The sequence below is a fragment of the Plectropomus leopardus genome, chromosome 4, assembly GCF_008729295.1.
Source record: "Plectropomus leopardus isolate mb chromosome 4, YSFRI_Pleo_2.0, whole genome shotgun sequence".
In the NCBI taxonomy this organism is placed as follows: domain Eukaryota; kingdom Metazoa; phylum Chordata; class Actinopteri; order Perciformes; family Serranidae; genus Plectropomus; species Plectropomus leopardus.
In genome coordinates, this window is record NC_056466.1 from 33,648,416 (window position 1) to 33,676,135 (window position 27,720).

Below are 27,720 nucleotides of genomic sequence, written 5' to 3' on the forward strand. Positions count from 1 at the left end.
AATTTCTTCCATCAGTAGATTGTGGTCCATGTGTTGAGGCTGTAAATAACGTGACTGATGTAAAGGACTGTAAAGGACAACACAGAGAAGCTTTAGCTCCACGGTTAGCGCTGATGCTTCTGTAAAATTGCAATTTTGTAAAAACGTTCATGAGGATAAATACAGAAATGTGTCACTCATGAGTGCAGGTGATTGATTGCTTTCTTTTTTTAACACACTTTTTTTAAAAAATGGTTCCTGGGAGATATTTCATATAAGATTTAAAATCAGATATTCATATTCTTAGATAATGTGATGGTCATGGAAATGTTAGATAAGAGGACCTTAAGAATTCTCAATAAAACATGCATTCAACATCTATATTTCTAGGACTTTTGAGGACAATTTTATGAAATGGCAAAAAGCTCCCGAGCAGCTACCAAAAGGATGTTGTGCTGGTGAGATGTTTTGTCTCTGGATCTGGGGCCAAGTTGTGCTGTTTACTTTTGGTTGTGTAGTGTAGAGCATTTTAGTTTTTGACAAAAGGCACAAGAATGATCGTGACACCTCTGAATCACCTTCAGCCACTCTATATTACAATAATGTTCTTTAAAAACAGCATGAACAGAAAATATTTCACCTAAGAATATACACATTGTTCTTTCATTGTCTTTTGATTGATGGCTATTAGGCAACTTTGAAATTCAGTTATTTCTATTAATTTCTCATCATACAAAACTAAAAGCTTAAGATCTATCTAAAATATATATTTGGCATTTTTAACAAATAGAAAATAACTTTTACATTTATAAACATATGATTGGTTGTCATTTCTTCACTGATCCGGGTCATCAGTCTGCAGATATTCCGAACAGTCAGATATCTTCTTTACTTGTTGGACACTCAGAGCTTCAGAGCACATTGGACACACGGCCTCTGTGTCCAACAACCTGGACACACAAACAGTTAAATGTAGATTTGTGAATGTCAAACAAATAACAGAAGTGAATCAATGGTTTGTTTAGTGGAGTAGTTGGAGATTTTGGGCAACGCACTTTCCTCCTTAAATAGAAGAAAAAAAAACATTTTACCAAATAGGACATGAAATTCATAGTTAAGTCTGTCATAATAATCTGGAAAAAATAGTGTGGTATGTCATCCAAGATAGCATTAAAAAATCATTGTATATTATGTTGTACAAACCTATAAAAGCTTAGTGAATCGTAAAAATATCAGGAAAATAATGACATTTTTTCACGAATTTTGGGGACATTCCATGATATGTATTTTTGGATGACGTTTTGGACAACGTACTGTACTATGAGGTTTTTAATGTTTCTTGGGGGACAGACTTTACCATGACGTTTTGGATGATTTTTGGGCGATATATTATGTGGTTTCTGATGATTTTTGACGACATACTGTACTATGACGTTTTTTTAACATTTTTGGACGACAGACTATACTGTAATATATGACGTTTTTGATGATTTTTCGGCCACATACTATACTATGACGTTTTGGATGATTTTTCAGTGACATACTACACTGAGGTTTTTGATCAGTTTTGGACGACAGACTATACTGTGACACCTTTGATGATTTTTGGATGACATATCCCTTTGGATGATTTTTTGGTGACATATATAGTATGACGTTTTTGATCATTTTTGGACGACATACTATACTATGACATTTTGGATGATTTTTGGACGACGCTATATTAATTGGTTTTTGATGATTTTTGGACGACATACTATACTATGACGTTTTGGATGATTTTTCAGTGACATACCACACTATGAGGATTTTGATCAGTTTTGGAAGACATACTATACTATGTTGGTTTGGAAGATTTCTGGATGACATACTACACTGTAGTTTTGGATGATTTTTTCGGCCACATACTATGACGTTTTGGATGATTATTGGGCGACATACTGTACTATGTCGCTTTGGATGATTTTTGGATGACAGAGTAGACTACGACATTTTTGATCATTTTTGGACGACATACTATACTATGACGTTTTGGATGATTTTTCAGTGACATACCACACTATGAGGATTTTGATCAGTTTTGGACGACAGACTATACTGTGATGCGTTTGATGATTTTTGGATGACATACTGTATTTTGATGTTTTGGATCATTTTTGGAAAGACATACTACACTAAGACATTTTTGATGATTTTTGGAAAAACATACTATACGATGATGTTTTGATAATTTTTCAGCAACATACTATACTATGATGTTTTTGATGATTTTTGGAACAGGTACTATACTATATTGCTTTGGATCATTTTTGGACGCCATACCGTACTATGATGCTTAGGATGATTTTTTTTTGACAACATACTATACTATAACGTCTGTGATCATTTTTGGACGATATACTATACTATGACGTTTTTGATTGTTTTTTGGACGACATAGTATACTATGACGTTTTTGATTGTTTTTCTGTGACATACTATACTATGACGTTTTTTAACATTTTTGGACGACAGACTATACTGTAATATATGACGTTTTTGATGATTTTTCGGCCACATACTATACTATGATGTTTTGGATGATTATTGGGCGACATACTGTACTATGTCGCTTTGGATGATTTTTGGATGACAGACTAGACTATGACGTTTTTGATCATTTTTGGACGACATACTATACTATGACGTTTTGTATGATTTTTCAGTGACATACTACACTGTGAGGTTTTTGATCAGTTTTGGACGACAGACTATACTGTGACACCTTTGATGATTTTTGGATGACATACTATACTATGGCGTTTTTGATCGTTTTTGATCATTTTTGGACAACATACTATACTATGACGTTTTGGATGATTTTTGGACGACATGCTATGCTATGTCACTTTGGATCATTTTTGGAACGACATACTGTACTATGACGTTTTTAATGATTTTTGGAAAACATACTATACAATGATGTTTTGGTGATTTTTCAACAACATACATACTATGACGTTTTGGATCATTTTTGGAACGACATACTATACTATGACGTTTTTGATGATTTTCAGCAACATACTATACTATGACGTTTTGGATGATTTTTGAATGACATACTATACTATGATGTTTTTGATGATTTTTGGATGACATACTGTACTATGTGGATTTTGATTATTTTTGGACGACAGACTATACTATGTCTCTTTGGATGATTTTTGGAAGACATACTATACTATGTTGGTATGGATCATTTTTTGGACGACACACTATACTATGATGTTTTTGTTAATTTTTGGTTGACAGACTATACTGTGAAGTTTTTTATGATTTTTGGATGACATACTATACTATGTCGCCATGGATGATTTTTCAGCTACATACTATACTATGACGTTTTGGATGATTTTTCAGCGACATACCATACTATGTCACTTTGGATCATTTTTGGACAACATACTATACTATGACCTTTTTGATCATTTTTGGATGACACACTATACGGCGAGGTTTTTGATCATTTTTGGACGACATGCTATACTATGTCACTTTGGATGATTTTTGGACGACTTACTATACCATGACATTTTTGATTGTTTTTCTGTGACATACTGTACTATGATGTACTGTACATACTATACTATGACATTTTGGATGATTTTTCGGCGACATACCATACTATGTCACTTTGGATCATTTTTGGACAACATACTATACCATGACCTTTTTGATCATTTTTGGACGACATACTACACTATGACGTTTTGGACGGTTTTTGAATGACATACTATACTACACACTGGTTTTTGATGATTTTTGGACAACACACTATACTATGATATTTTTGATGATTTTTCGGCGATACTATACTATGACGTTTTTGATAATTTTTGGAAGACATACTATACTATGTTGGTTTGGATGATTTTTAAAAAAATCCCAATAGTATTTTTTTTCTGACTTGACGGCACGGTGGCGTCGTGGTTAGCACTGTTGCCTCACAGCAAGAGGGTCCCTGGTTCAAAACCTGGTTGGAACGGGGTTCGGTCCGGGCGGGGACCCTTCTGTGCAGAGTTTGCATGTTCTCTCCATGTCTGCGTGGGTTCTCTCCAGGGTCTCCGGCTTCCTCCCACATGCAGGTTGATTGGTGACTCTAAATTGCCCTTAGGTGTGACTGTGACTGTGAGTGTGACTGGTTGTCTGTCTATATGTGTCAGCCCTGCGACAGACCTGTCCAGGGTGTACCCCACCTTCCGCCTGATGACAGCTGGGATTGGCTCTAGCCCCCCCGCCACCCTTACGAGGACAAGCGGTTACAGAAAATGACTGACTGACTGATGGTGAGTCAGTCAGTCAGCCCACCCCTAGTTTTTTTTACAGTTAAAAAAAGAGGATGAAAATTGATGTATCACTTACAAAATGAACTGCGAGTATAGTGCGGGAAATTCACAATGAGGACACACAGACCAGTCTTCTCTGAGCATGTGACGACCCTGAGAAAATGAAAAAGGTACAGAGATCAAATGTTAAAAATACTAACATAGGTGAAACTATTTAGATCAGTAAGTGTATGAATGATTCAGTGATCCTGTGTTTGTACCGTGGCGATGCAGTAGGGCAGGTTGTTCTTGCAGGAGAGCACAGTAGTTCGTTCTGTGCCAGCTGAAAGCCACAGAAGGGACAAGGAGTAGTTTCCTCCTCCAGTTCCGATGTATCAGGACGTCTGCAATGTATCAAGGCCAAGGATTCAAATGCAATGTAGGGTGGAGTAGGCAAAATTCGGAAAGATGTGGTGAAGTGCGTATGTGTGAAGGAGGAAGTTTGACAGAATAAATGAGAGGAGAGGACATTGTTGTTACTCACCGAACCATAGCCTCAATCTTCTTCCTGTACTTTGGATCAATCTCATTCCGGTACTCTGGTCTCATCAGCATAGCAGCAAAGCTGAAGGCCGAGTTCTTCAGTCCGGCTCGGTGACATTCGATGACTGCCGAAGTCAGAATAGGACGACATCTGCAAACACAAACAAACACTGATGAGACTTCTGTTGGCTTTTTTTTAAAAAACGCTTCATTTCAATTTTGTTTTCCAGTGAATTGGACAGTGGAAAATTCTGTGTGGACTCACGCTCAGGGAACTTGCTGATGTTGTTGCTGACACGAATGAGCATGCGTGCCCCTTTCAGATGATCTCCCCTCTTTACATGAATCTACATAAAAACAGAATTTACAATTCAGGAACACTACACATTTATAAAATGTTAAGGTGGAAAGCCTTTATCATGTAGGACCATGTTCAATAATAGATGGAGCCACCGTGACGTTACCCACTTATTTTTTTTCTGACTCCTGTTTTGAAGCCTTGAATCTGGCATTTTGACCATCACCATCTTGGACATTTGGAGCTAGAGGAGACCATCTTTTAGTGAGAGGGTGGAGATTACCCGAACACTTGCTGCTAGTATGGTTAGCACAATGCATTAACAGCTATGGTTAATTGTGATGATGCTGATGCTAATTTTTGGCTGCTGCCAGCTTGCACTGGTGACGTCATTGGGAGGCAGCATCTGCGCTGTAGTGATCTCTGCGGTGGGAACATTCCTGTCAAAACACCTGTTTGAACAATTGCGAGCAGCCATATTGAACACTGGCATATGGATTGGCTGTCACAGCTGTCAATAATGGCAGTAATCCCCTTTTTGTAGAATTGAATAACTTATTAAAACTGAACTTACCATAAAAACGATCACTTGAACAATCATCAGGGTGATGAGAACTACCTTCAGTTCAGGAAAAATTTACTTTTTGTGTACTTTGAATTTTTAGTTTGGCCTAAGTCACTAACATAGAGGGGCGGGCTTTATGACCTATACACCAGGGGACAATCTAGATTGAAAAGTTACACTTTGGGGAAACTGTCATTTTGTCCATCTTTATATCCGGTCTATGAACAAGCACATTGCAGGTGTGCACTGACCTTGACCAGCAGGTAAGAGTGGAGGATCATGAGATTTGTGGCCATCTCAGCAGGGATTTTTATCTTCTGGGCCTGCAGCTCTGTGTACATGCTGAACAGTACGTCATGGGCGTTGCGATAGTTCCCTGTGAGAGAAAAATGCAAAATAAATGTTCAAAATTTCAGAAACACGATTAACCTACGTGTATGATTACGGTTGGTTAACGCATCATGGCTGACGTTATTGGTACATAGTGTTGAATACGTTTGTACCAGCATTCTGCTCTTCTCTGGCGATGATGATGGCAGTGCGAGCAGCCTCCCTGTACTGCTGCAGCGCCATATACAGACGGAACAGGTACTTTGCATCCTGGAAAGAAGAGGAAAGAAAGGTCAAAAAAGCATCAGAAGTTTGGTCAGCACTCACTGTCACAAGGTCAGATTTACATACATGAAATCGCTGGGTGAAAGTGCTGAAACTGTCATTGAGTTTGCATTCTGTGTGTAATATGCATCTGATTAAACGTAAGATCAGGGACATGGGTAATACACTATTCTTTAAAAAAACCTTTTAAAAAAATGTCTACGATTGTAATTTAACTTCTCATCTCCACCTGATACAATTAAATAAGAAAACTATTATTAAAATAAAATCTAATCAAAGAAATGTTTGCAAAACTAATGCTGAGAGACAAACACATTTTCAAGGAAATAAAAGAGGAAGAGTTGCTGCAGGTTAAGGTAAGGAGGACTTTTTAAGACATTTTTGGAACTGTGTTTAAAACCAATTTAATCTAATAACCAAAATTGAAGGACATTTGTTTTTGCCAAAATATTTATTGTAGCATTAAGCAAAGAAAAACTTAAGTGATCTATGTTAAATGTCGAAAAAAAATCCTTTTTAGAGTGGAACACAAGGAAGACAATGAACCTATTGTATCATCATGAAAGTATCTATTTAGTTTACAGAAAGAAGTGTGGAATATCTGGCATTTCTGGATGATCTTCTGGTCAATTTTGTATTTCTCAGTTCTCAGTTGTATTTCTCATTTCGCTATTTTTATTCGGGACCGGCCCTGTGATAGTCTGGCAACCTGTCCAGGGTGCACCCCGCCTCCTGAGAAAAGTAATTTATTCATCATTCTTTCAGATTTTACAATGATTTTACAATGTCAGATATAAAATGATTCATAAAATCTTTTTAAAGACTTTTGAAAGATTAAGTTACGTCCATTAAATGCCAATGATGGCCTTATTTTTAAATGAATAAAATTCAATGCTTTTTAAGACTTTTTAAGGATTTGCGGAAACCCTAAAGAGATCATGCAAATTTGCACCTTCAGGGAATTTTCCACTAGAACTGACACAAATTGCATGAACCATAAATAGTACTGCAGATTCACAATCAGCCATATTTATTATATCAGATCTGATTTTTTTTTTCTTGTACTATCATATCATAAAGCCCCCGAAAACTGGATTTCAGCAGCGTTTTTCACCACAACAGGAAGTATGACTTAATAAGCAACACTTTGAGTTAAAGGTTAAGAAAATACTGCCATCAGAATCCAAATGTCACTAGATCCTGATTGGTGGATGGAAATACGTGACATCACAGTTTTCCAACGGACCCAAAAAGAGACTAGTGTTTTCCTGTAGGATCCCATTACTCACAGTATGAAGCTGACTGATAAAACAGTTAGGAACATATTTTAGAGAAAAGAACTGCGATGATTAATAACAGGCAAACTGTGCTGGGGGCCTGCAGATCTCTGGGGACAAAGTGCATCTCACAGATTTCAAACACCTCAAAGCGAATGAATCTTACTGGATTAATGTTATTCATGACATTTTTGTGATAAAGAAACTTACATTTATTTAAAGACTTGGACAGGATTAGTTTAAAGCTGTCAGGCATCTTGACATAACTTCTCATTTTGATTGACTCAAGTCAATATATTTATAACATCACTTCTGCCTAAGTTTAGGGTTGAGCTTCTCAAGTTTTAGACAGACGACACACACAAACACCAGACAAGGAGAAGGAGAAACAGCGAGAGGGAGAATGAGTGATGAGTAAAACTGAAGAAACAAAAATGTATAAAAGCATGATGCACTTTTGGATTTATCACAACAAAATCACGTTGCTAGAAAAGTCACATCCACCAAGAGTCAAGAGAGATGGCTGCGGTGTATTGATTACCTTGGGCATACCGTCACTCTCTCCCATCAGGTAATCTATCAGCTGATTGGTCAGAGAACTGTCCTTGGCCTGACCCACCTGAGACACGCACACACGCGCGCGCACGCACACACACACACACACACACACACACACACACACACACACACACACACACACACACACACACACGAACATAAAAAAAAGCACTTTATCATTTGTATATGCACTGGGATGTTCAGTTTGGCCATAGACTGTTTATAGAGATGGATGACATGACGGTTCCCCAAAAGTGAAGCCTCAACATCTTGATCACCCCTGGTGGGGCCTCAGACATGAGCCAAACTAAAAACTCAAAGTACATATAAATAATATAAATAAAATATATTTATAAATATAAATATTTTTTTTTCCCAAAGATGTTTTTTGTCATTTTAGGTAGTTTTTATCACACTGGTGTTTGTTCGAGAGATAGTTTTCCTGATAATATTGGTTTTAATTTGTTTTTTTGTACGCTTTAAAAAGGAGTATTTGACATCATAATTGACAGCTGTGCATGCCAACTGATGTGATCGCGATCAATGGCGCTCCTGGCAATTGCTTGGGATGGTGTCTGGCTGGGAACTCCACTACCAGCTCGCTACTACACTGACTCTGGCCACAAATGACATCACCAGCACAAGACGCCAGTATCAGCACCACTTTTGCATAGCAGAGGTAAGTGTAGATTTTAAATGGTGATTTTTAAGTTATTTTTTAAAAAATCATTTAGTAACTGATTGTACCTTTTAAATGTTATTTCTTTACTCTTTTATGTAAATCTGTATCCTTTATGTTTTTACCTTACTGCCCTGTTAAGCACTTGTGTGCTACACAGATAAAGCTGCCTCGCCTACACTTGCGTCCATCTTTATATACAGTCCATGAGTTTGACACACTCAGCTCTCACCGTCTCTATAGCCATCTCTACAGCCAGGTTGTCTTCAGTGTTGGGACACTTCAGGAAGTGCCTCAGAGCCTGACAGACAAGAAGAAAAAAGAAACTGATTGACTGGATGAACTGGTGGATTAGAGTGAGTCAACATCAGAACATGATGCCTGGAATACAATGCATGCATGAGCAGCGGGTGATGGCAACCTCGCAGAACTGCAGTGTGTTGCAAGCTCGCGGTGTTCACACCGGCAGTGTTGTTGCTGCGATGCTTCTGGAGGGCTGCCTTTTGCTATGAGTACTGTATTTCCACATTTATAAGCACATTTATGAAGTCGTGCAAGCACCTGCATTGTCAACAACATGGTCCTGCAAATCTTTCACAATAATAATGCCTTGTGTCAACAACTGATGGGATACGGTCGAAAGAGACATTGTCAGAGGATTTCTATTTTGAAACAGAAGCGAGTTTGAGTAAAACAGATACAGTTGTATTTCTTCATATTTGTGACACGTAATTAAAACTGTAAAAAAAGATGGTCAATATTATAAAAACACCATTTTCACTGTCATTTCTGCTGACAACTGTACATGGCAGGTGAAAAAAGCCACCATTTGTCAAGCTGTGCCGTGGCTGAGAAGCCACTGAGATGCACCTGACCAGCGCCTCTTACACAGGCAGTGTGGCTGCTCTGACTTGTTACCACAGGCGCCAAAAAAAAAAATCCCAACAGGTTCTGCAACAATACTTTTTATTTTATATGTTTATTTTGTAAAAACAAAACAGCAGAACAACAAGAAAATAGAAACACACTGTGCAGGTGAGATACAAAAAACCCTTGAGCTCTATAAGAGAATCTCACCTCATAATGGATTACAAAAAACCAAATACAGAATCCTAAAAAATCGTCAGTAGCTATTAGAACATGTACATAATGCCTGGAACATGCATGAGAAGAAAAAAAAAAAAAGAAGGGAGTGCTCTTACTCTGCTGTACTGCCCACACTTCTGAAAGAACTTGCCAGCTTGCAGGTGTTTCTTCTCACCCTCAAAGTAGAGAGCAATGCTCTGATAGTCCTCCTGCGTCGCCTCAGGACCTGATGAACACACCGCAACAGTCATCAGTTCAGTGCTTGAAAACACCCCAGCAAATACTACAATCAGATCCATTTAAACTATAAAATCTGTCTTGATGGTGCATGTAAACATTGACACTCAGACTGACCGATGATGTCTGCATAGACCTCCATTTGTCCGTGCTGCTGTGCCAGTTGGAAAGCTTCGTCATTGCATTGGGACAGCACCAGGAAGTGGATGGCCGAGCTGTAGTCGTTCAGCCCCAAAAAGAACCTTAATTTACAAAAATAATATATGTTAAATGTTTATTACACAGCTGGGAAAGAGCAGCAGATGGAGAGAACTGGAGATGTAACAAATGGCCTGAAAATTAATTAGCAATGACGCTTGACTGAGTAATCATTTTAGTCAATTATCAATCAGGGATGCCAACATCTGCTCCTTCCAGCTTCCCAAGCTATGTTGTCTTAAATATCCAGGGTTCCCACAGATTTCCTTGAACACAATTTATAAACTTCTCCATGGACCCATAATAAATTATCTGTGACCATCCACGACATATAACACAAACAGAACTGTATAGTACACTTTACGCCAAATTACATTAGTTAGCCCACTGGTTAGTTAGTTTGAAAAAAGAGTGCGCCAAGCCTTCCAACTACTTAACTTTACTTTTAGAGCAGTTGAAACAAAACAAGAGTGCAACAACTATTTCAGTAAATCTCACAAATGTGAAACAATTTAAGTATTAGTGTGAGCTGGAAAGTTATGGATATGTTATAATCAAGACACATATTATTACTCTATATTATTCACGATTATTCCTCAAACTCTGTACCAAATTTTGTCCTATTTTAACCTGTGTTTTTCTGTGTCTTTCCTGCTCACATGATCGGATGATTTTGGGGATGGTGTAAAATCAGGAAGCGTGAACTTAGTATTTGTTGTGATTGGTGTGTAACAGGTCTCAGCCCCTATTGAAAAATTATAATGGTATATGTGAGGAACAATTTTTGAGCTAATCTCTTTGCAAACTGACTCAGATCTTTGTTAATCTTTGTTAATGTTCAGAAGATCATGCCTCTAAGATGTTTTTATTTTGAGTTAAAAAGTACACCACAAGTGTAACATACGTACTGAAACTCTGCGATTAATGACCCTACATTCTAAACCTAATTGTCACATTATTTTCCTTGTCCAACCTGCCCGGCATTATTCAAATATGGAGGGACAATAGGACCGCGGGGGAAAAAAAGAAGAAACAAAATTGATGGGAAGCAAAATGTCACATATTAGAGCTAAGTTACAAAAAATACCTTTGCCATTATATTACACAATATGTAACGTAATCCACAGAAGATTACTGTGGGAGGTTATTTATTACACATAACAAAATTCCAAGACTTTTCCAAAATTTTCAAGGATTTTACCAATTTTATTACTTTTCTTGGCCTGGAAACAAGATTAAGGCAATCCATGACTTTTCAGGTGTTCCATGACCATGTGAATTACCACTGCAAAATTCAATATGTTTGGGCTGTTGGGTTTTGGACTTTTGGTTGAACACAACATCCACTTGGGAAATTGTGATCTGCATTTTCAAAATGTTTTGACATTTTTACCCTTAATATTCACTTGAAAACTAATCTCGATATGAATCTATAGTTGAAATAATTGTTATTCTCAACACTAGAAACTGGTAAATAAATAAATAGAATTATATTGATAATGTGTCAATGTGATGTGCCCATGAAAAAGTAGACAGTGTAAACAGAAATGTTTATGTTTGGACATGTTTGTTCATTGTTCAGTCAACTGTCACTTATATACTGTCACAGATCAGATTAGATGCACGGGGTGCATGTGTAAAAACATCTAACAAAGCCTCCCCTTTTATTTGGTCACATTCAGTGCGAGTGTAATCACCTTATCGGGAGATCAAGAGACAAAAAGTTGAATAAAATAAATTTTTTTTTTTGGTGACAATAAATGACATGACAATAAATTATGGGTCACATTTAGTCAGTCAAAAAGCACAAAAAAGAAAAGCACCAAACTGTATTAGGTTGTAGTTAATTGTATCCACCTGTGCTTGTGTTTGTCTTACCTTGCAACCATCTTTGCTCCGTCGATGCTCTGTGTCTCCCTGACGATGTGAACAGCCTCCTCAGGGTTGTTCAGGTGGTCCAGCAGCACGCGAATCACGTTGTCCCAGTCTTTAGCGCTCTCATAGGCCCGTGCAGCGTCCTTATACCTGGTGCACACAGAACACATTACATCTGCTTCTTCTTACTGATATCACTATCTACAATGTCACAGACATTCACACTATGAACCTACTTGCCGTCCGCCTCCTTGGCCTTGGCGTACTGCAGGTGGATCTTAGGAGAGGAGACATGTGGGAGAAGCTCTCCAACCTTCGCCCTGAGTATGGAGTAAAGAGGAATTATATAAAGGAGGAGGGAAACCGGCAGGTCTCAGTGTGTTGTTGAGTGTTAGTGCTTGTCTCACCAGTTCTTGCAACGAATGTAGACCGACGCAGCCTTGTCATAATACTGTCCTTTTTCATAGAGCTGAGCAGCTTCAGAGAATTGCTGAAAAGGGAGAGAACATTCAAAAACATTATCTGATGCTCAGATACTCGCGACATGGCGCTGTCTTGCAACATGGCTCTTTAAAAACACACAATATAAAACACATATTCGCATCAGATCCCTATAATCTACCACTAACCTGGGGAATTTACCAAAATACACAGTTCCGATATTGTTTATATATAGTATAAAACATAGTTTAAAAAAAGAAAGAGAGGCTGACTACCTTCATGCTCTCCAGTATGGCTCCACATTCCTTCTTGAGGACTCTGCTTGGGTGCTGAATCGCCTGAGCAGCTCCTCTCCTGATGTCACCCATCCTGATGGACATCCTGGCTACACCAGCTTTACACGCCTCGTCATGCTCCTGGAACTGCACAGCGAGTGGGAAACGAGCAAAGATCAGGGCAGTGGAAAGATAACACATTAAAGGGATACTTTGCTGATTTTCAACCAACTTTGTGTCAAAACAATGTGGGTAGTATGTGCAGACGAGCTGTGGTATACATCTGTCCATCAGAGCAGTGTCTAGATATCCCTCCAACCCGGCAAAAAAAAAAAAGTTTGCTGTCTTTCGGGGCTGCTGCTTGAACTACAGGTTGTACTTCAGCATTTTTGTATTGCTAGCCAACCCTGCCGCCACCCTGTTTCATGAGATACGACACTAAAACCCAACCCCTTCACTTCTGTTTCTGGGGTAGTCCAATGAAAAGAGGGCCTTTCTGTTCACTAAAGAAGGGAAATTTAATTTGCTTTAATTTGTTCTTTTGGAAGGCAAAAAGCCACCATCTTTGAAACAATGGACTCAGGAGTTGATGTCAATGTTAAAACTACAGAAGGTGGGGCGTCAGATGGCTCAGTGGATGAAGCAGGCGCCCCATAAATGAAGGCGATGACCTTGTCGCAGCGGCCGGGGGTTCAATTCCAGCTCATGGCCCATTGCTGCATGTCATCCCTTCTCTCTCCCACTTTCACGCTATCAATTTTCTGTCCTGTTTAATAAAAGGCAAAAATGCCAAAAAAATAATCTTTAAAATAAAAAAAAATTTAAAAAAAAAAAAAAAAACTAGAGGAGGTCAGATACAGTGTACATGAATCACACCAAAGGTTTAATGAAACCTGGTCGCCTTTCTTTAGCTATTTTGAAACCCTGTCGTCAATAATTTGACGCTGTCATATATGAATTGCTTCACTTACTGTATGTACTGAACATGCAAAAGTCAAGAATGGTTACCTCTAAGTGTCTGTTTTTTTCTTTTGTTTTGGCAGATCAGTTTGTGTTGTAAGCGCACAGCTAGTGAGGCCACAGTGTAAACTTATTAGATTTTTCCTTTTCTTTTGGTTGCTAAAAAGTAAACATCTGAGGTGTCTTCTCAGTGTGGTTTCATTTTTTTAAAGTAAAGGGGCAGGGAAAAAAAAATATTGTCATGCTCACAGTTTTAAATTTCTTATACTGTTATCACTGCTGAAAGAATGATTAAATAAGTAAATTGCACTTACTTTATTATTATGGGTCGTGCCTTTTTCGTAGTGTGCAAGAGCATTTACGTAGTCTCCACTACAGACAGAAAGAGAAGTTTAGATACAGTGTAGACAGATCAGGTCTGCTAGATTGTATTTGTGTGTGTATACTTACATAAACTCCAGATGGACAGCATATTCTTTGGATATAAAGGGAATTTGGTCTTCAGCTAAGCTCTTTGCTAACATAAGAGCACTGTCCCAGTGCAACAGGTCTCTCCTCATCTAAAACACACATACACACACACACACACACACAGCCGAAGAAATGAAGTTGAATTTAAGCCTACATTAACGATCTTTGCTTAGACATGAACAGAAAGAATAACGCCAAACCAAACCCATCCTGCAAAAGTCTTAGATGAAATGTAACTAAACCCAAACAATTATTTTCTTTCTTAGGTAAAAACAAAAATAGAAGAACAAACTTAAAACTTTCAGAATAGATCCTAACTTTAAATCTCAAAAGACCTATGTCAGGACACAGGGAAGAGGAGGAGGGGTGGGGTTAGGAGATGGGGCTAAGAGGTTTAAAAATAAAATGTAAGATCAAAATTGAGATGGAGGTTAGAACATTTTGTATGTGTATATGTAGGTATGTGTGTACATGTGATATATGTATATGTATATATGTCGATATGTGTATATTCTTTCTCATTTATTTTCTCTCTAATTCAGTTAATTGAGATTAGGTCATAAAAGGCTCAAGCAATCGGCCTTGCTCTCTTACACACATACACAAACATGCAGACTATTTGCTTTTTAATTGTGCATATGTTTTTACCTCCAGGGCAGCGATTGGGCAGCCAGAGGACAGATACAGGTCCTGGGCCAGGTTGTATTCACCTAGAAACATGGCCAAATGTCCCGCCCGTAAATTCATGTCCTCTATACCCTGGAAAGAGGGAGACAGAGAGAAAAAGAAGACACCAAGGGCAGATGGGTATGTGTGTCAGTATCGTCAGACAGAGACAGCGTCTGTTATCAAGAGGCTGTGACATATGAGCCATGGTAAGTCGTACCTGGATACCCTGCAGAGACAGGACCATGCCAACATTGCCACTCATACGATAGACCTGGATGGCCAGCTCCACCTCCATGTGGACCAGACAGGTTTTTCCTAACTCTTCCCAGTCAGAGTTACTACCCTCAGACTTACACAGCCCCCAGGCATCATGGAACCTGGACAGAATATACACACACACACACACACACACACACACACACACACACACAGAAGAAACCAACATATTACTTATGTTTCCATATTTTTCATACACTGTCTAACAGAGTGCATTTAGTAATTTTACACCTATCACTATTGTTCTATGATATACTACCGTTACCATTATTGCTGTTGCATATCTCCCTCTCTCTTCCTCTTTCTTCCTCTTTCTCTCTCTCTCTCTCTTTCTCTTTCCTTTTTGTCATTATTGCAATTCAATTGTTTTTTTATGACATCTATAGCACGTCCTGGAAGAGGGATTGCTCCTCAGTCACTCTTCCTGAGGTTTCTACCATTTTTTCCTCGTTACAGGTTTTTTTTTGGGGGGGGTCCTTAGACGATATGGGGGTTTAAGGGCAGAGGGATGTCGTATGCTATAGGATCTGCTGAGGGCTCTGTGCTTTGTGATAATGGGCTTTATAAACAAAATTGACTTGACTTGAACTGTAAAACTGGCCTATTAAGTTTGTATGATTGTTTTTAAAATCTAAAATTACACGATATGGATAGAATAATATAAAAAGTTCCTAAAAATAATCAGACCTCTGACCTCTTTAGCATCAGCGCCTGGGCGAGCTGCTGGCTGAGCTCCACCGGTGCATCTGTCGGTGCGCCAGCCGAACTCTTGAGGAAGGAGTGTGTGCTTAGAGCCACCTCACTGGTCTTGCCGCTTGCCGTCTGACATGTCAGCTCCCCGTTGTACAAGAGCAAAGGCTTCTGGGAAAAGAGGAGTGGGGTGCTTCCCACCAACACCACTCGGGGGCCTGAGCAGTCACAGAGAGGAGAGAGGAGGGAGAGAGAGAGAGAGAGAGAGAGAGAGAGAGAGAGAGAGAGAGAGAGAGAGAGAGAGAGAGAGAGAGAGAGTTTTGAATAACTCTACTGTTATTATCTCTCTTTACATTACAGTAAAAGCAGTCCTAGAACCCAATCAAACACACATCAGCATTTGTTCATTCATCCAAATATTGTTTCCGCTATCCTTTTTTATTGACTTATTTCCTTTTCTTTCTCAGAAAATGTCTGTGTGTCTATATATATTTATGGACAGTATACAGTAACAAACAACAATTGGGCCACCTATGCATTATACCTACAGGAGCTTTTATGACATCCCATTCTAAATCCATATGCATTAATATGGAGTTGGTTCCCCCTTTGCAGCTACAACAGCTTCCACTCTTCTGGGAACACTTTCTTCAAAATTTTGCAGTATAGCTGTGGGCATTTTTGCCCATTCATCCACATTGCCGACTGTATGAAACATCTAATTTCAATGATTAAGAGGTGTGGCCCAATACTTTTCTCCATATAAGATAAGATAAGACAAGATAGAACTTTATTAATCCCGAAGGAAATTCTTGTGCCAGATTGCTCCAAAAATACAGTAGCAAAAAGAACACAAAAATAGAGCATCAAATAAGTGAAAATAAAATACAAAGTGTCTAATAATAATGTTTGAAAGTAAATAGTAATATTGCATTTAAATTAATTTAAAAAGTATATATATCATTACTCGCTGCCATTTTGTTAAATTACAGTTTTACTACTACCGCAAATGTTAATAATGACTCAAATACTTTTTGGCCCTAATTAACTCCACAAAGAGGTTTCCCTACAATTATAATTCAGATTTTGTCCATGCACAACTACAGTTAATCTCCCTACTTTCTTTATGTAATTGACCTGTGCCCAGTCCTACCCCCCTGTCTGCATGCCATCCCCATGTCTTGCAAATAATAATAATAATATAAAAAGAGTTCTAGAACCTTGACTTGTGCGTTATACACTGTTAGATAATTTGATTTACTCAGTAAAATGTATGCTATTGCATTCATTGCAAGTCTCTTTAGACTAAGTTAAGTCAAGTCAAGTCAATTTTATTTATAAAGTCCAATACATGGTTTGCCTCAGAAGGCTTTACAGCGTACAACAGTCAGAGAAATTAAAATCAGTGACTATTTCTCTCTGTTTAACATGCTACTGTTTATGTTAGAAAGCATGTGTGTGTGCGTGTGTGTGAGTGAGTGTAATGGTGTGGCGTAACCCTACCGTGTATGGTGGTTTTGTGCAGGGCGTAGGTATAGACCTTGTCATCATCATAAGCTACAAACACTCCTCTGTCAGCATGCCAGTTGTCCCACAGCACTCCTGTGATGGTGGGAGAGAAGTTTGGGAGCTCGAAGCAGGAGTCTGTGGCCTGCAACACGAACACATTTACATTGTTGTTAACACAAACCTTCTACTTTTCTCCTTGTAAAGCACTAAATGTTGCCATCGTCATAAATACATAATGTATGTACTCTAACTCACTGAACAGAACAGGGCCACAAATGTGCTAAAAATGCTCATGATTTTTTATCGCGCTGTGTGAGGGATGATTTAGATATTGTGCGAGTCAAAAAAGGGACCCAGAAAAAAAAAAAAGCTATAGCTTGACGCTTACAGATTTTATATTTCACATTTTTCAGACTTTATTTTAACTATGAAATACATCTTTTCTAACATTGATATTTTATCACGGGATACCTAATAATCTGTTTTTTATCACAGTTCAAAGACCCTCAGGGCTGCACGATTATGGCAAAAATGCTTATAGCGATTATTATATACAATATTGAGATCATGATTATTTCTCAAGATTATTCATCATTTTTAGGGACAAAATAACACATTTAAATAAACAGAGCACTGCTTTCACTTCCATGATATGCTACATTCCTACTAATAAACAAATATTGGCATCAAAATCAAGACTTAAATTAAGGTTCTTCTTCACCTCAATTCAGTGCATCTCTTATGGATACTTATTGGCTGCTGTGTTTTTTTGTTGTGACTGTTGTTTTGTATTATTTTTTATAGCAGTCATGGATGTTGGGTGTCTTAATGCGAGACAAGGACAGGTATTCACTGACGTTACATTAGTGAAGTTATCATAGAGACAGAATGACACTCAGACGTTATTTTTCTTGGCCTTAATGCATTCGTCATACTGCAGATTGTGATGTTTTTACAGGTGGTTTAACAAGTTATTTGTGTTACTTTGCAGCAGAGACACGTCTCATGCCCTCTTTGCATATTATTTATTCTCTCCAACATCAGATAATAATCGTTTGATGACGAATGATTTTCGTTTTGCCCCAGCTGCAGTGGCAACATTCTGGAAAGTGTTTCACAGGCTTCCACTGCAGAGTGCATGTGTAGCAGACAACTTTTTAAAACTAGAGGCTGGCTCGTAGTTATGAGCACTTGATCTGATGTGCAGCGGAGTTTTCTATGAACCGAGCATGCATTTTAAGTCAATATCACAGTAGATCATTGAATTGTGGGCAGCCAAAATCGTGATTGTAGTTAATATTTGATCAGTTGAGTGGATTATACTGTATGTTTAGCTGTATGCATGCATAATTGTGTCAAGCAGCCACATGCACTGACATTTGCAGGGGAGAGCAGGAAGCCGCTGTTCTTGTCGTCGATGAAAACCAGCCGTGTGCCATTTAGGTCCGGGAACACTTTCCTCACGCCCACAGAGTGGCTGTAGCTGCTCAAAGTCTCCCAGTCCTCCACCAAGACGCACACCACATTACCTGACTGACAAACAGATAAAGAGACAGATGGTCACATCTATCAGAAAAAGAGGGGCGGGGATAAAGGGAGGGGAACACGTGGAGTCTGGCTACCATTCATTACATGAGAAGCAGCTACTCTGAAGTGCTCTGTGCTGAGCCTTACATCAGTGCCGTAGTAGAGGAAGTCAGCGGTGAGGGCGTGGCAAAGGATTCGACCTTTTGTGTCATCGTCTGGAAACAACTTCATCTGTTTCTTTTCCTCCTGGTCTTTGCCTTCAATCTACACATACAAACACACAAACTCATAGTATTTACGGTGTAGTACGGTGACGCCTGCTAAATAATCGTTCATGATGACAAAGGGGATGACAAAAACAGAAACAAAGCACTGACTCACCATGTGCAGCTGTACTTTTCCCTCAAACAGCGCCGCTGCGTAGTCTGAGTTAAGGCACATGCTGGCGATTGTCCCCAAATACTCAATGTCCTTCAGCTGATTATATCCTGAGAGACAAACAAAACTGTTTACTGAAGCTTATTCATCCACTCATATATGATTAAAACTAAACTAAACAAATATTTTCGAAAAGTATAGCTTGATTTCACAGTTAACACATCACACTCACACTAACACTAACACTCACACACACACCACACACACACACACACACACACACAACACACACACACACACACACACACACACACACACACACACACACACACACACACCAGGTTCTTGGTCCACCAATGCGTAGAACCAGGCTCTGTTGTTCATTCCCACAGCCACATGGTACGGTCCCATGGCGATGAAAGTAGGCTCTACTTCCACTTCTATGGCCACTGGACTCTCCTGGAAAACACAAAGAGGGATTCAAAGTGGTTTCCAGCAGCTGCAACACTGATGGCTCACTCTTATACACTATATCCCCCCATTTCAATGACGTACTTCTTCTTATAGATCCTTTCTCTTACCAGTCTCTGCCCTGAGCTCACTTATTTCTTGGCCTATGCTGTAAAACTCTCTGAGGCAAAGTGTAATTTGTGATAATGGGCTTTATAAATAAAACTGACTTGACTTGATTAAACACAATTATTTTTGGATCATATGAATGCAATTGCATTGCAGCAACAGTACTACTACTTTTGACTCCTGGAATTTTGGTCAGGGTTTAATATTTCTTACTCTGTTTGCAATTAAATTTGGTGCACAGACCTAAAGATGGACATTTTTGTGAGGCTGTGGGAGAAGTGGGTACTATATGTTCTGACCTTAGCCAGGTTAGAGATGAAGGTGAGACCCTCAAGAGGTCATGGGGCTTTTATTTATTTTACTTTTTTTCTGTCAACAGCTTAGCTGGGTCATTGACATGAATCCGTATGTTTGGTTGTAACTGTTAAGTGTCTGTTTTAGCTATTATAAAAATGTGCATTTGTCACAGGCCTCCTGAGGTTGTATAAATACAGATGACACTGTCTGTATGATTACACCAAAACAATTAAAAACTTAAAAAAACATGCTTGAAATAAAGATTGCAATAAATCAATCAAAAAAAAATATGTGCACAAATAAGGCGTGGGTCAAAGAACAGCTGAGTCTGACTAAGGGCCATTATATGATCATATCTGAAGCACTTGAAATTTTGGTCATGTCCACTGAACTCTGAATGAAAATGTATGTTTTTGTTAATTATATTTAAAGACACAGTGCTTCACATTTTTGTCAATGTTTATGGCAGGGGTCACATCTGTGCAAGGGCCAGACTTTTTAGAAGCAGACACCGTGTGGGTAATCACAGGATTAGGATGGAGTGGGGGATCAGGAACGGCCCGCATTACTCTGCCTCTGATTGGCTCGCACCAACATTCTAACCCTGACAATAACCAATCTCACTCCTCACCTAAACCCAGCCAATCAACCAACGGAGGCAACTATTTCAGCTAATCATAGGGTTAGTAGGGCAGGTCATTCCCTCACTATCCTAGGATTTGAAACTGCATGGGGGTCGAATTACCAAATAATTTAAAAATTTTTTTTGGAATTAACTATTTAGACCCACTCTATCCCATGTTGTATAACATTTAAACTGTTCTAATGCTTTTTTCTTTGTCTGGTGTTTTATAATTTCGTCAAAGTTCCATTTTGAAAAGCGTTACAAAAATAAAGTTCATTTTCATTGCCATTATTATTTTTACGCTGCTGTCTCACTTTTGGACACATCACTACTACTCACTAAAAATAAGCAGAAAGACAGATTAATAACATCTTCAGGTGGAACATATAAGTAAATTATTCCTTATAAAATGATTTCCATCTCCATGTTGGGGGGGTCTGCTTCTATAAAAGAAATAAAAAATACTAATTATCTTAAATACTGGATGGTGTTTTCTTTCCTCTACATTTTCTGACTTGATTACTATGACACGGCCTGATGAGAAGCTTTACAGCCCATATGTGGCCCACGGGCCACCAGTTGTGAATCACTGTTTTATAGCCTTAGAATTTCTGAAAATCTTAAAGTGTGAAAAGAAGTTTATATTATAATATTGCAGTGCATATCAATGTGTGTGTGTGTGTGTGTGTGTGTGTGTGTGTGTGTGCACGCGTGCACGCAAATGTGTGTGTCCTCACCCCCTCCACCTGGTTGGACACAGTGACCTCCAGCAGGGAGGTGAGGTAGGCCAGCCGGGTACCAAAGCTGCTACCCAGGATGGGCAGCTTGGTCAGGAAGACGTGGAGCGTCCCTTTCTGTGTGGAGACGGCCAACAACTGTCCATCGTCTGTCCAGTTCAGCTGGTCCAGCCCTAGAGGAGGACAGTGAGGGGCAGATGAAGGAGAAATGTGCGGTACGTTCGAGGTGGCGTTTTGAGAGTGCAGCTGAAAAAGGGGACTGTCTTACCTTTAGTCTCATCGTCCAGCCGAACTACATTGCTGATGTCTTTGAGCTCAGACAACTCGTGGATCTTTATGCTGCAACAACAAACATCAGGCTTTAGTGTTTTAACTCTCACAAAAAAACAGGATTGGCTGGGTTGTGATTTTTGAAAGCCGGTGCGTACCAGTTGTCCCCGCAGGAGGCAGCCTTGTTCAGCGCTGGTGAGATGGCCACACTGCTGAGACTATCTTTATGGTTGTGAGCCTGATAGAGCTCTTGCCCAATCTCCCTGATGTGAGTGGAAATAACCACAAAGTACCCGTGGGAGAAGCCGATCAGTATGTACCCATCACCGTACCTTTAAAAGACACACAGAGGAAGAGATCGAACTTTAGTACGATCATCTTACTGTCATGATTCAGTTAGTGTGCGCTCGTGTGCAGTACCAGCGGTAGGACACGATGTTTCCATAGTGGCGCTGGAAGGTCAGTTCTATCCGGTTGTCGGGGTCATTGATGTTGAAGAGTATCAGGTATTTCTTGTCCACAGACACACTCACCTGAAGGGTTAATATTTAAAGGAAGGTCAAAATATGTCATCAAGTCAAACTCAAACGATTACTTCCCTACGTAAACTTTAAATATGGACAGTTTTAACAGCCAATGGTGTATGTTTTAGCCTAATATGACAAAAGTAAAGACTTAACTTCAAGACACTAAAATGTGAACATGATGTGAAAAGGTATACAGAAGAATGTGGATAAATCAAGGACAGTGAGAAATCACAGAAACACCAAAAACTTACAGTGCTCTCTCCTTGACCGGACCTTTCATCAGTCTTCATCACTGAAAAGTTAATCTCAGCAGGCTCACCGCGAAGTGTTGTCTGGAAAAAGAACAAAAGGATGAAACAGATCCCTTTTCATGTTTTGCTCTCTTATTCTTCCTCCACTATTTAGTGATACAGTTTTCTTCTGACCTCTTTATCACATATTATATGACCACTGGAAGATCACTTTTAGTCATTTGATTTTTGATTTGATTTGACAATGTTATATATTTTAAGAAAGGAGACATGCGGGGGAAACCCAGAAAACCCTTAAGGGGCTTGACAAGTGGGATTCCCTACAAAGCTATCAGTCAGTAGATAGACTGAAAACATGTTTTATGAGGTCACCATGACCTTGACCTTCTACCACTAAAATCGAAGAATGGACCGGACATACAGACAACCCTAAACAACCTCAGCTATCACTGCGTGGAGGCATAAAAACAGTAACTTTATGTCCCAAAACACAGACGTTGCTGGTCTACTGCTGCCTTGATCTGTTAGTGTAGATAAAGAGATGAAAATATTCCAAATATAGTGTACACTTGAACTAATATTGATTTTTTTTTAGGTTGGTCTTCTTAGGTGGCTTGAATATGTTTTGCGTCAGCAGCAGTGCATTGCTTAGCTTCTGTGCAGGTATATTTAATTCATCAAAGACGCTTGTAAAACAACACAGTAAATATCATCAGCACAGCAGAAATGTCAGGTCAGGCCACTTGTTTAACAATATATCTTACAGTTATGGCTCAAAATGACAACCGAGATAAATTTTTTTAGATTTTGCATATCTCCGCAAATTCAATCAATTGTCAGTTATCTACCCAGAAGTGTTGCTGTTGTGACATTGCTGTGATTACGTGCATCTGTAGTTATACGACACGCCTACTGATGTCATCATGGTTTGCGCTTTAGGTCAAGTACTTTTCTTTTTTACCAGCTGGGAGCCAACATTTTCAGATCACAGCAGTTTATTTTTGGTCAAAGTGCTCCAGAGGCTGCCTGTGTGTTCATGCGTGGACACCTGTCGGATGGTGTCCCCCTCATGATTGCTGATGCTCAGAGTGTTGTCATCACTTCCCAGAGCCAGTAGATTCTGAACACTCCAGCATCCGCAGGTGATCTTCTTGGTGTGTTTACCTGTTGTGTTGGTGGTGGGAAACAAAGAGACAATCGATATAACAGAAGTGACTTAAAACTACTGAAACAAGTATTAGTGCAGTTCTGCTTTGTGTGTGTTACCCAGTATGGGGATCTTGCGTGAGGTCTGCTGATTGTAGATCAACAGGTTTCCTTTGACTGTCCCAACTGCTAACAGAGGGCCCATCTTTGACCACAAGACGAAGGACATCTGATCTCTGTCCAAACAAATGACCACAGGAAAAAAATATTAAAGGTGATTAACAATAACTTCACAGCTACTGTCGTCTAAAAGAAACGACGGCTGCTCTTCTTAAAAAAACACAGGCCGGAGATATGATTAGCGACGCCGACTTCCTCCTCTTTGGAAATGTGATGCATGTTTGTCATACCTCATGCCGCTGTCTATCTGGGATGTTTTATTGACACTGGCATCCCAGAGGTAGATGAAGCTGGATTTTGTGGCTATCACTGCCAAAATGTCCCCATCTTTATCCCAGTCCATCCCCACACAGCGCCTTAGCAGAGCAGGAGAAAGAAGTGTGAAGTTACTGTAAAATACTTTGGAGAAGGAATCTGAACCTTTCTGATAATGCAAAATCTGAACCAAAAATGATGTTCTCACACTTACCCTGGAAGGCTGAGTTCTGCCCACTTGTGTCCATGTCGATCAAATATTTTCACTGAGTTGTCCTGTCTGTATAATTAGAAATATACACATTTTGAGTACTGTGTTGATGTAAATCTTGTACTAAGAAAAGCATATTATTATACAATTTTCTTTGGCTGTTACTCACCCTGCAACAGCGATATAATTACCAAGGGATTTCTGCCACTTATACAGCAGACTAGAACCAGCCCAGGCTTTGTCAGCGAGGACAAAAACGCTCTGTGGAAACAAACATTACTTTTTTTTCTTTTTTTAAAGATTTTTTTGGCTTTTTATTGCCTTTATAAGATAGGAGAGTTGTTGCATGAAAGGGGAAGAGAGAGGGGATGACATGCAGCAAAGGGCTGAGGCTGCACTTGAACCTGCAGCCTCTGTGGTGAGGACACAGCCTCTGTACCTAGGATGCCTGCTCTACCAACTGAGCCACCAGGCACCCCACAAACATTACTTTTTAAGTACGCTTTATTTGTACATAGACATGTTCAAACTTAAAATTAAAGTAGCATTTATATTTTTCTTCAAAAAGTTACAAACTCAACAATAGTTTCTACTCACCGAACCAGAAAGATTACTTAACATTAGCTAGTGGACACTAGGCTCAGCTGCTCTTAATCAAGCCATTCAAAAGCTTTGAAGACACTTTATTTCAGCATTTTTTATAAACCAGGAGCAATATTGTTGTTGATTTGCTGTTCAATAAATAAATGTATAAACTTAAGGTGTAGGTATTAGTGAATGCATTAATTGAACTGTCAATGACATAATTCTTGGATTTTAGATGCTCTGTCTGTCTGTGTGCTTTTGAAGGTCACTCCACCATTTTCATTATTTTATACATTACTTGTTTGTCATCTTGTGTGACTCTGGAGGAGCTTTAAGTCTGAGAAAAAAAATTCACATCTGACATCACTTGATCAATCTGGGTTTGAGTTTGGAGACTGCAAATCTTTTAGCCTGCGTTACAAACTGGGGGCGTGGAGTATGAAAGAATGTGAGCAAGATGTGATGAAAGATACCAGTGTGAGAAGTTAAGGATCCAGTGTTTTTTAAAGGGATTGTTCAGATTTTTTGAAGTGGGTTTGTATGGAGTACTTTATCCACAGTCAATGTATTGCACCCAAAAGATGTCAGTCAGCACACCTGCAGATTTGAGAAGCAGGTTGGAGATGGACATGGAAGCTAAGCAATCTACTAGGGGTCAGCAAAAAAAAAAGAAAGAAAAAAATCAAAATCGGTTTTAATGTATGCAATATTGGGAGTATTTTCACTGCTTCACTTTTCTGTCAGACAGCCTGTTCTGACAGGACAGCCGTTAGCACCTTCTGTTCCCCATCCACTGTATGCTCTTGCTAAAGCGGCAGACTCCATGGAAAAAAACAGTAACTTTTAAAACACTGCTGCTTTACCACTGACCAGTTCAAATTTGGTGTATGCTTAAACATTAATTTTTAGCAGGCTAGAACAGGTTTTGTTGCAGGTCCCCATCCACAGCAGTGGACTGCTTAGCTTCCATGTCAGACTTCAGCCTGCTTCTACAAACTGAAGGCATACTGAGTCACACCTGCTAACACTCTGTCTATGGATAGGTACATCACACAGCCCCACTTCATAAAAATGAACCATCCCTTTAAGTTTGATCCTATAGGGAGTCAAAGTCAAGCTATCTCAGCCTCTCTTCTTCCTCGACATTATAAAAGTGCAATACTAAATCGCCAAATGCCTTTTCTCACATGCAGTTGGTCTGGCCAAGCTTTGTGTACAAACTTTTTCCCACTTTCTTTGATGTCTTTTTGATAGAGTAACTTTATTAATCCCAAAAAGAAGTTCAGGTTTCCAGCAGCTCAGTAACCTGTTGTACAGACATAAATACAGGATAGAGAAAAAAATGATAAAAGAGGTCTAAAATATATAAAGGATATAAAAGAATAAAAGAGCCACTGAATGGGTGTTAAAGTGCAGAGTAAAAAACATGTGGTGTTTATGTTAAAAATAAATTAATGATAATAAAAATATTACTGTTTTTTAAGCCCCAATGCTCAAAAACAACCCAAGTTTGGGAAATGTGTCTTTCTTTAAAACAAAAAAGTTAACAAAGTTAACAAAATAATGTCAACCAGTTAAGAGTAGAACATTTGGTGACAATGATAGCAGCGTGATAGCTTATAAATCTATATGCGTACATGCAACAGTGCCCAGGCTATTTTAGTGTAATGAATGTTATACAGAGTGAAAAAATCTATCCACGTGGTCTGAATCTTTTACTTGCAATTTAGGTCTTTTATGAAGTTGAATTGGGTAAACGAATTTGACCAAAATGCTAAAATATGAGTTATTAAAAACGTCGCAGGGACAAATGACAGAGAGCTCCAACAGCTAACGTCATCTTAATATTGTGGTAAATATAGGCTAACACTTCGACACACCGTATTAGGATTATTTTGGCAATTACTCGCCAAACAACATGCTTTCACGTTGTCTTATTACAATGCATGGTTAGCTGATATGTCGTAACTATCAGATAACAAACCCTGGGTAATGAAAAAAATACGCCTTCGATACTCCTATAAACTTGTCTTTATTAATAGCGAACAAAACAGCCAATTTAGGTGACAAGCTAACGTTACTCCGTGTAAAGTATTCGCTTGGTTTCTAGGTGGTGCCCAATTACGCTAATAGCTACCGTTAGCAAAGAGCTAATTTAGCTCGGTGGCTGAAGCCCGTTCACGTGATACAACTCAACGTCGAGAGCGTAAAACCAGAGCTAATGTTGCTATTTTTAATGCATCCGCTGGTACTTACCTTCATCTCAAAAGTGTTTAATTTTTTAAACTTTCAGTCGATATTTTCTCTTCACAACATCTTCCACACAACTGTTGTATGTATCCCACAATGCATCAGTCAGAAGCTACGGCGATGTCATAGCAACAGCCAATGAGGAGCCTCCAAAGCGGAGCTGAGTGAAAATGACACTGATGTCTTTAACACTTGGTAATTTTCTAAAACATTAGCTATTTTAATTGTAGATTAAGCAATCTTAAAGTCAAAATAACAGTGTCGGTATCAAACACTCATACCGCTCTGCATGCAGAATGCACTTTTTTTTTTTTTTTAAATCAGGCTATAAAAAATATTATATATTAATGTGATTTTCTAATTTCATTGAGTTTATTTATTTATTTATTTATTTCAC

The 27,720-nt window shown here is 38.9% G+C and overlaps 1 protein-coding gene across 1 annotated transcript; it reads right to left on the reverse strand.

Annotated features, from left to right (window-relative positions):
• Window positions 1–573: 573 nt before the first annotated feature.
• LOC121941927 (WD repeat-containing protein 19-like) lies at window positions 574–27,414 on the reverse strand. Its single transcript, XM_042484939.1, is given in 37 exon segments — window positions 574–929; window positions 4,381–4,457; window positions 4,565–4,602; window positions 4,605–4,687; window positions 4,828–4,977; window positions 5,088–5,173; window positions 5,941–6,065; window positions 6,193–6,289; window positions 8,123–8,200; window positions 9,051–9,119; window positions 10,021–10,130; window positions 10,259–10,383; window positions 12,218–12,364; window positions 12,451–12,534; window positions 12,622–12,704; window positions 12,931–13,077; window positions 14,205–14,262; window positions 14,341–14,450; window positions 15,010–15,120; window positions 15,248–15,407; window positions 16,001–16,214; window positions 17,500–17,647; window positions 18,883–19,038; window positions 19,180–19,296; window positions 19,414–19,520; window positions 19,749–19,869; window positions 21,649–21,821; window positions 21,917–21,987; window positions 22,077–22,250; window positions 22,339–22,451; window positions 22,697–22,777; window positions 23,745–23,860; window positions 23,963–24,078; window positions 24,253–24,378; window positions 24,492–24,557; window positions 24,658–24,749; window positions 27,330–27,414. Coding segments are annotated over 37 exon segments (4,050 nt in total). The 5' UTR covers window positions 27,336–27,414; the 3' UTR covers window positions 574–814.
• Window positions 27,415–27,720: the final 306 nt, after the last annotated feature.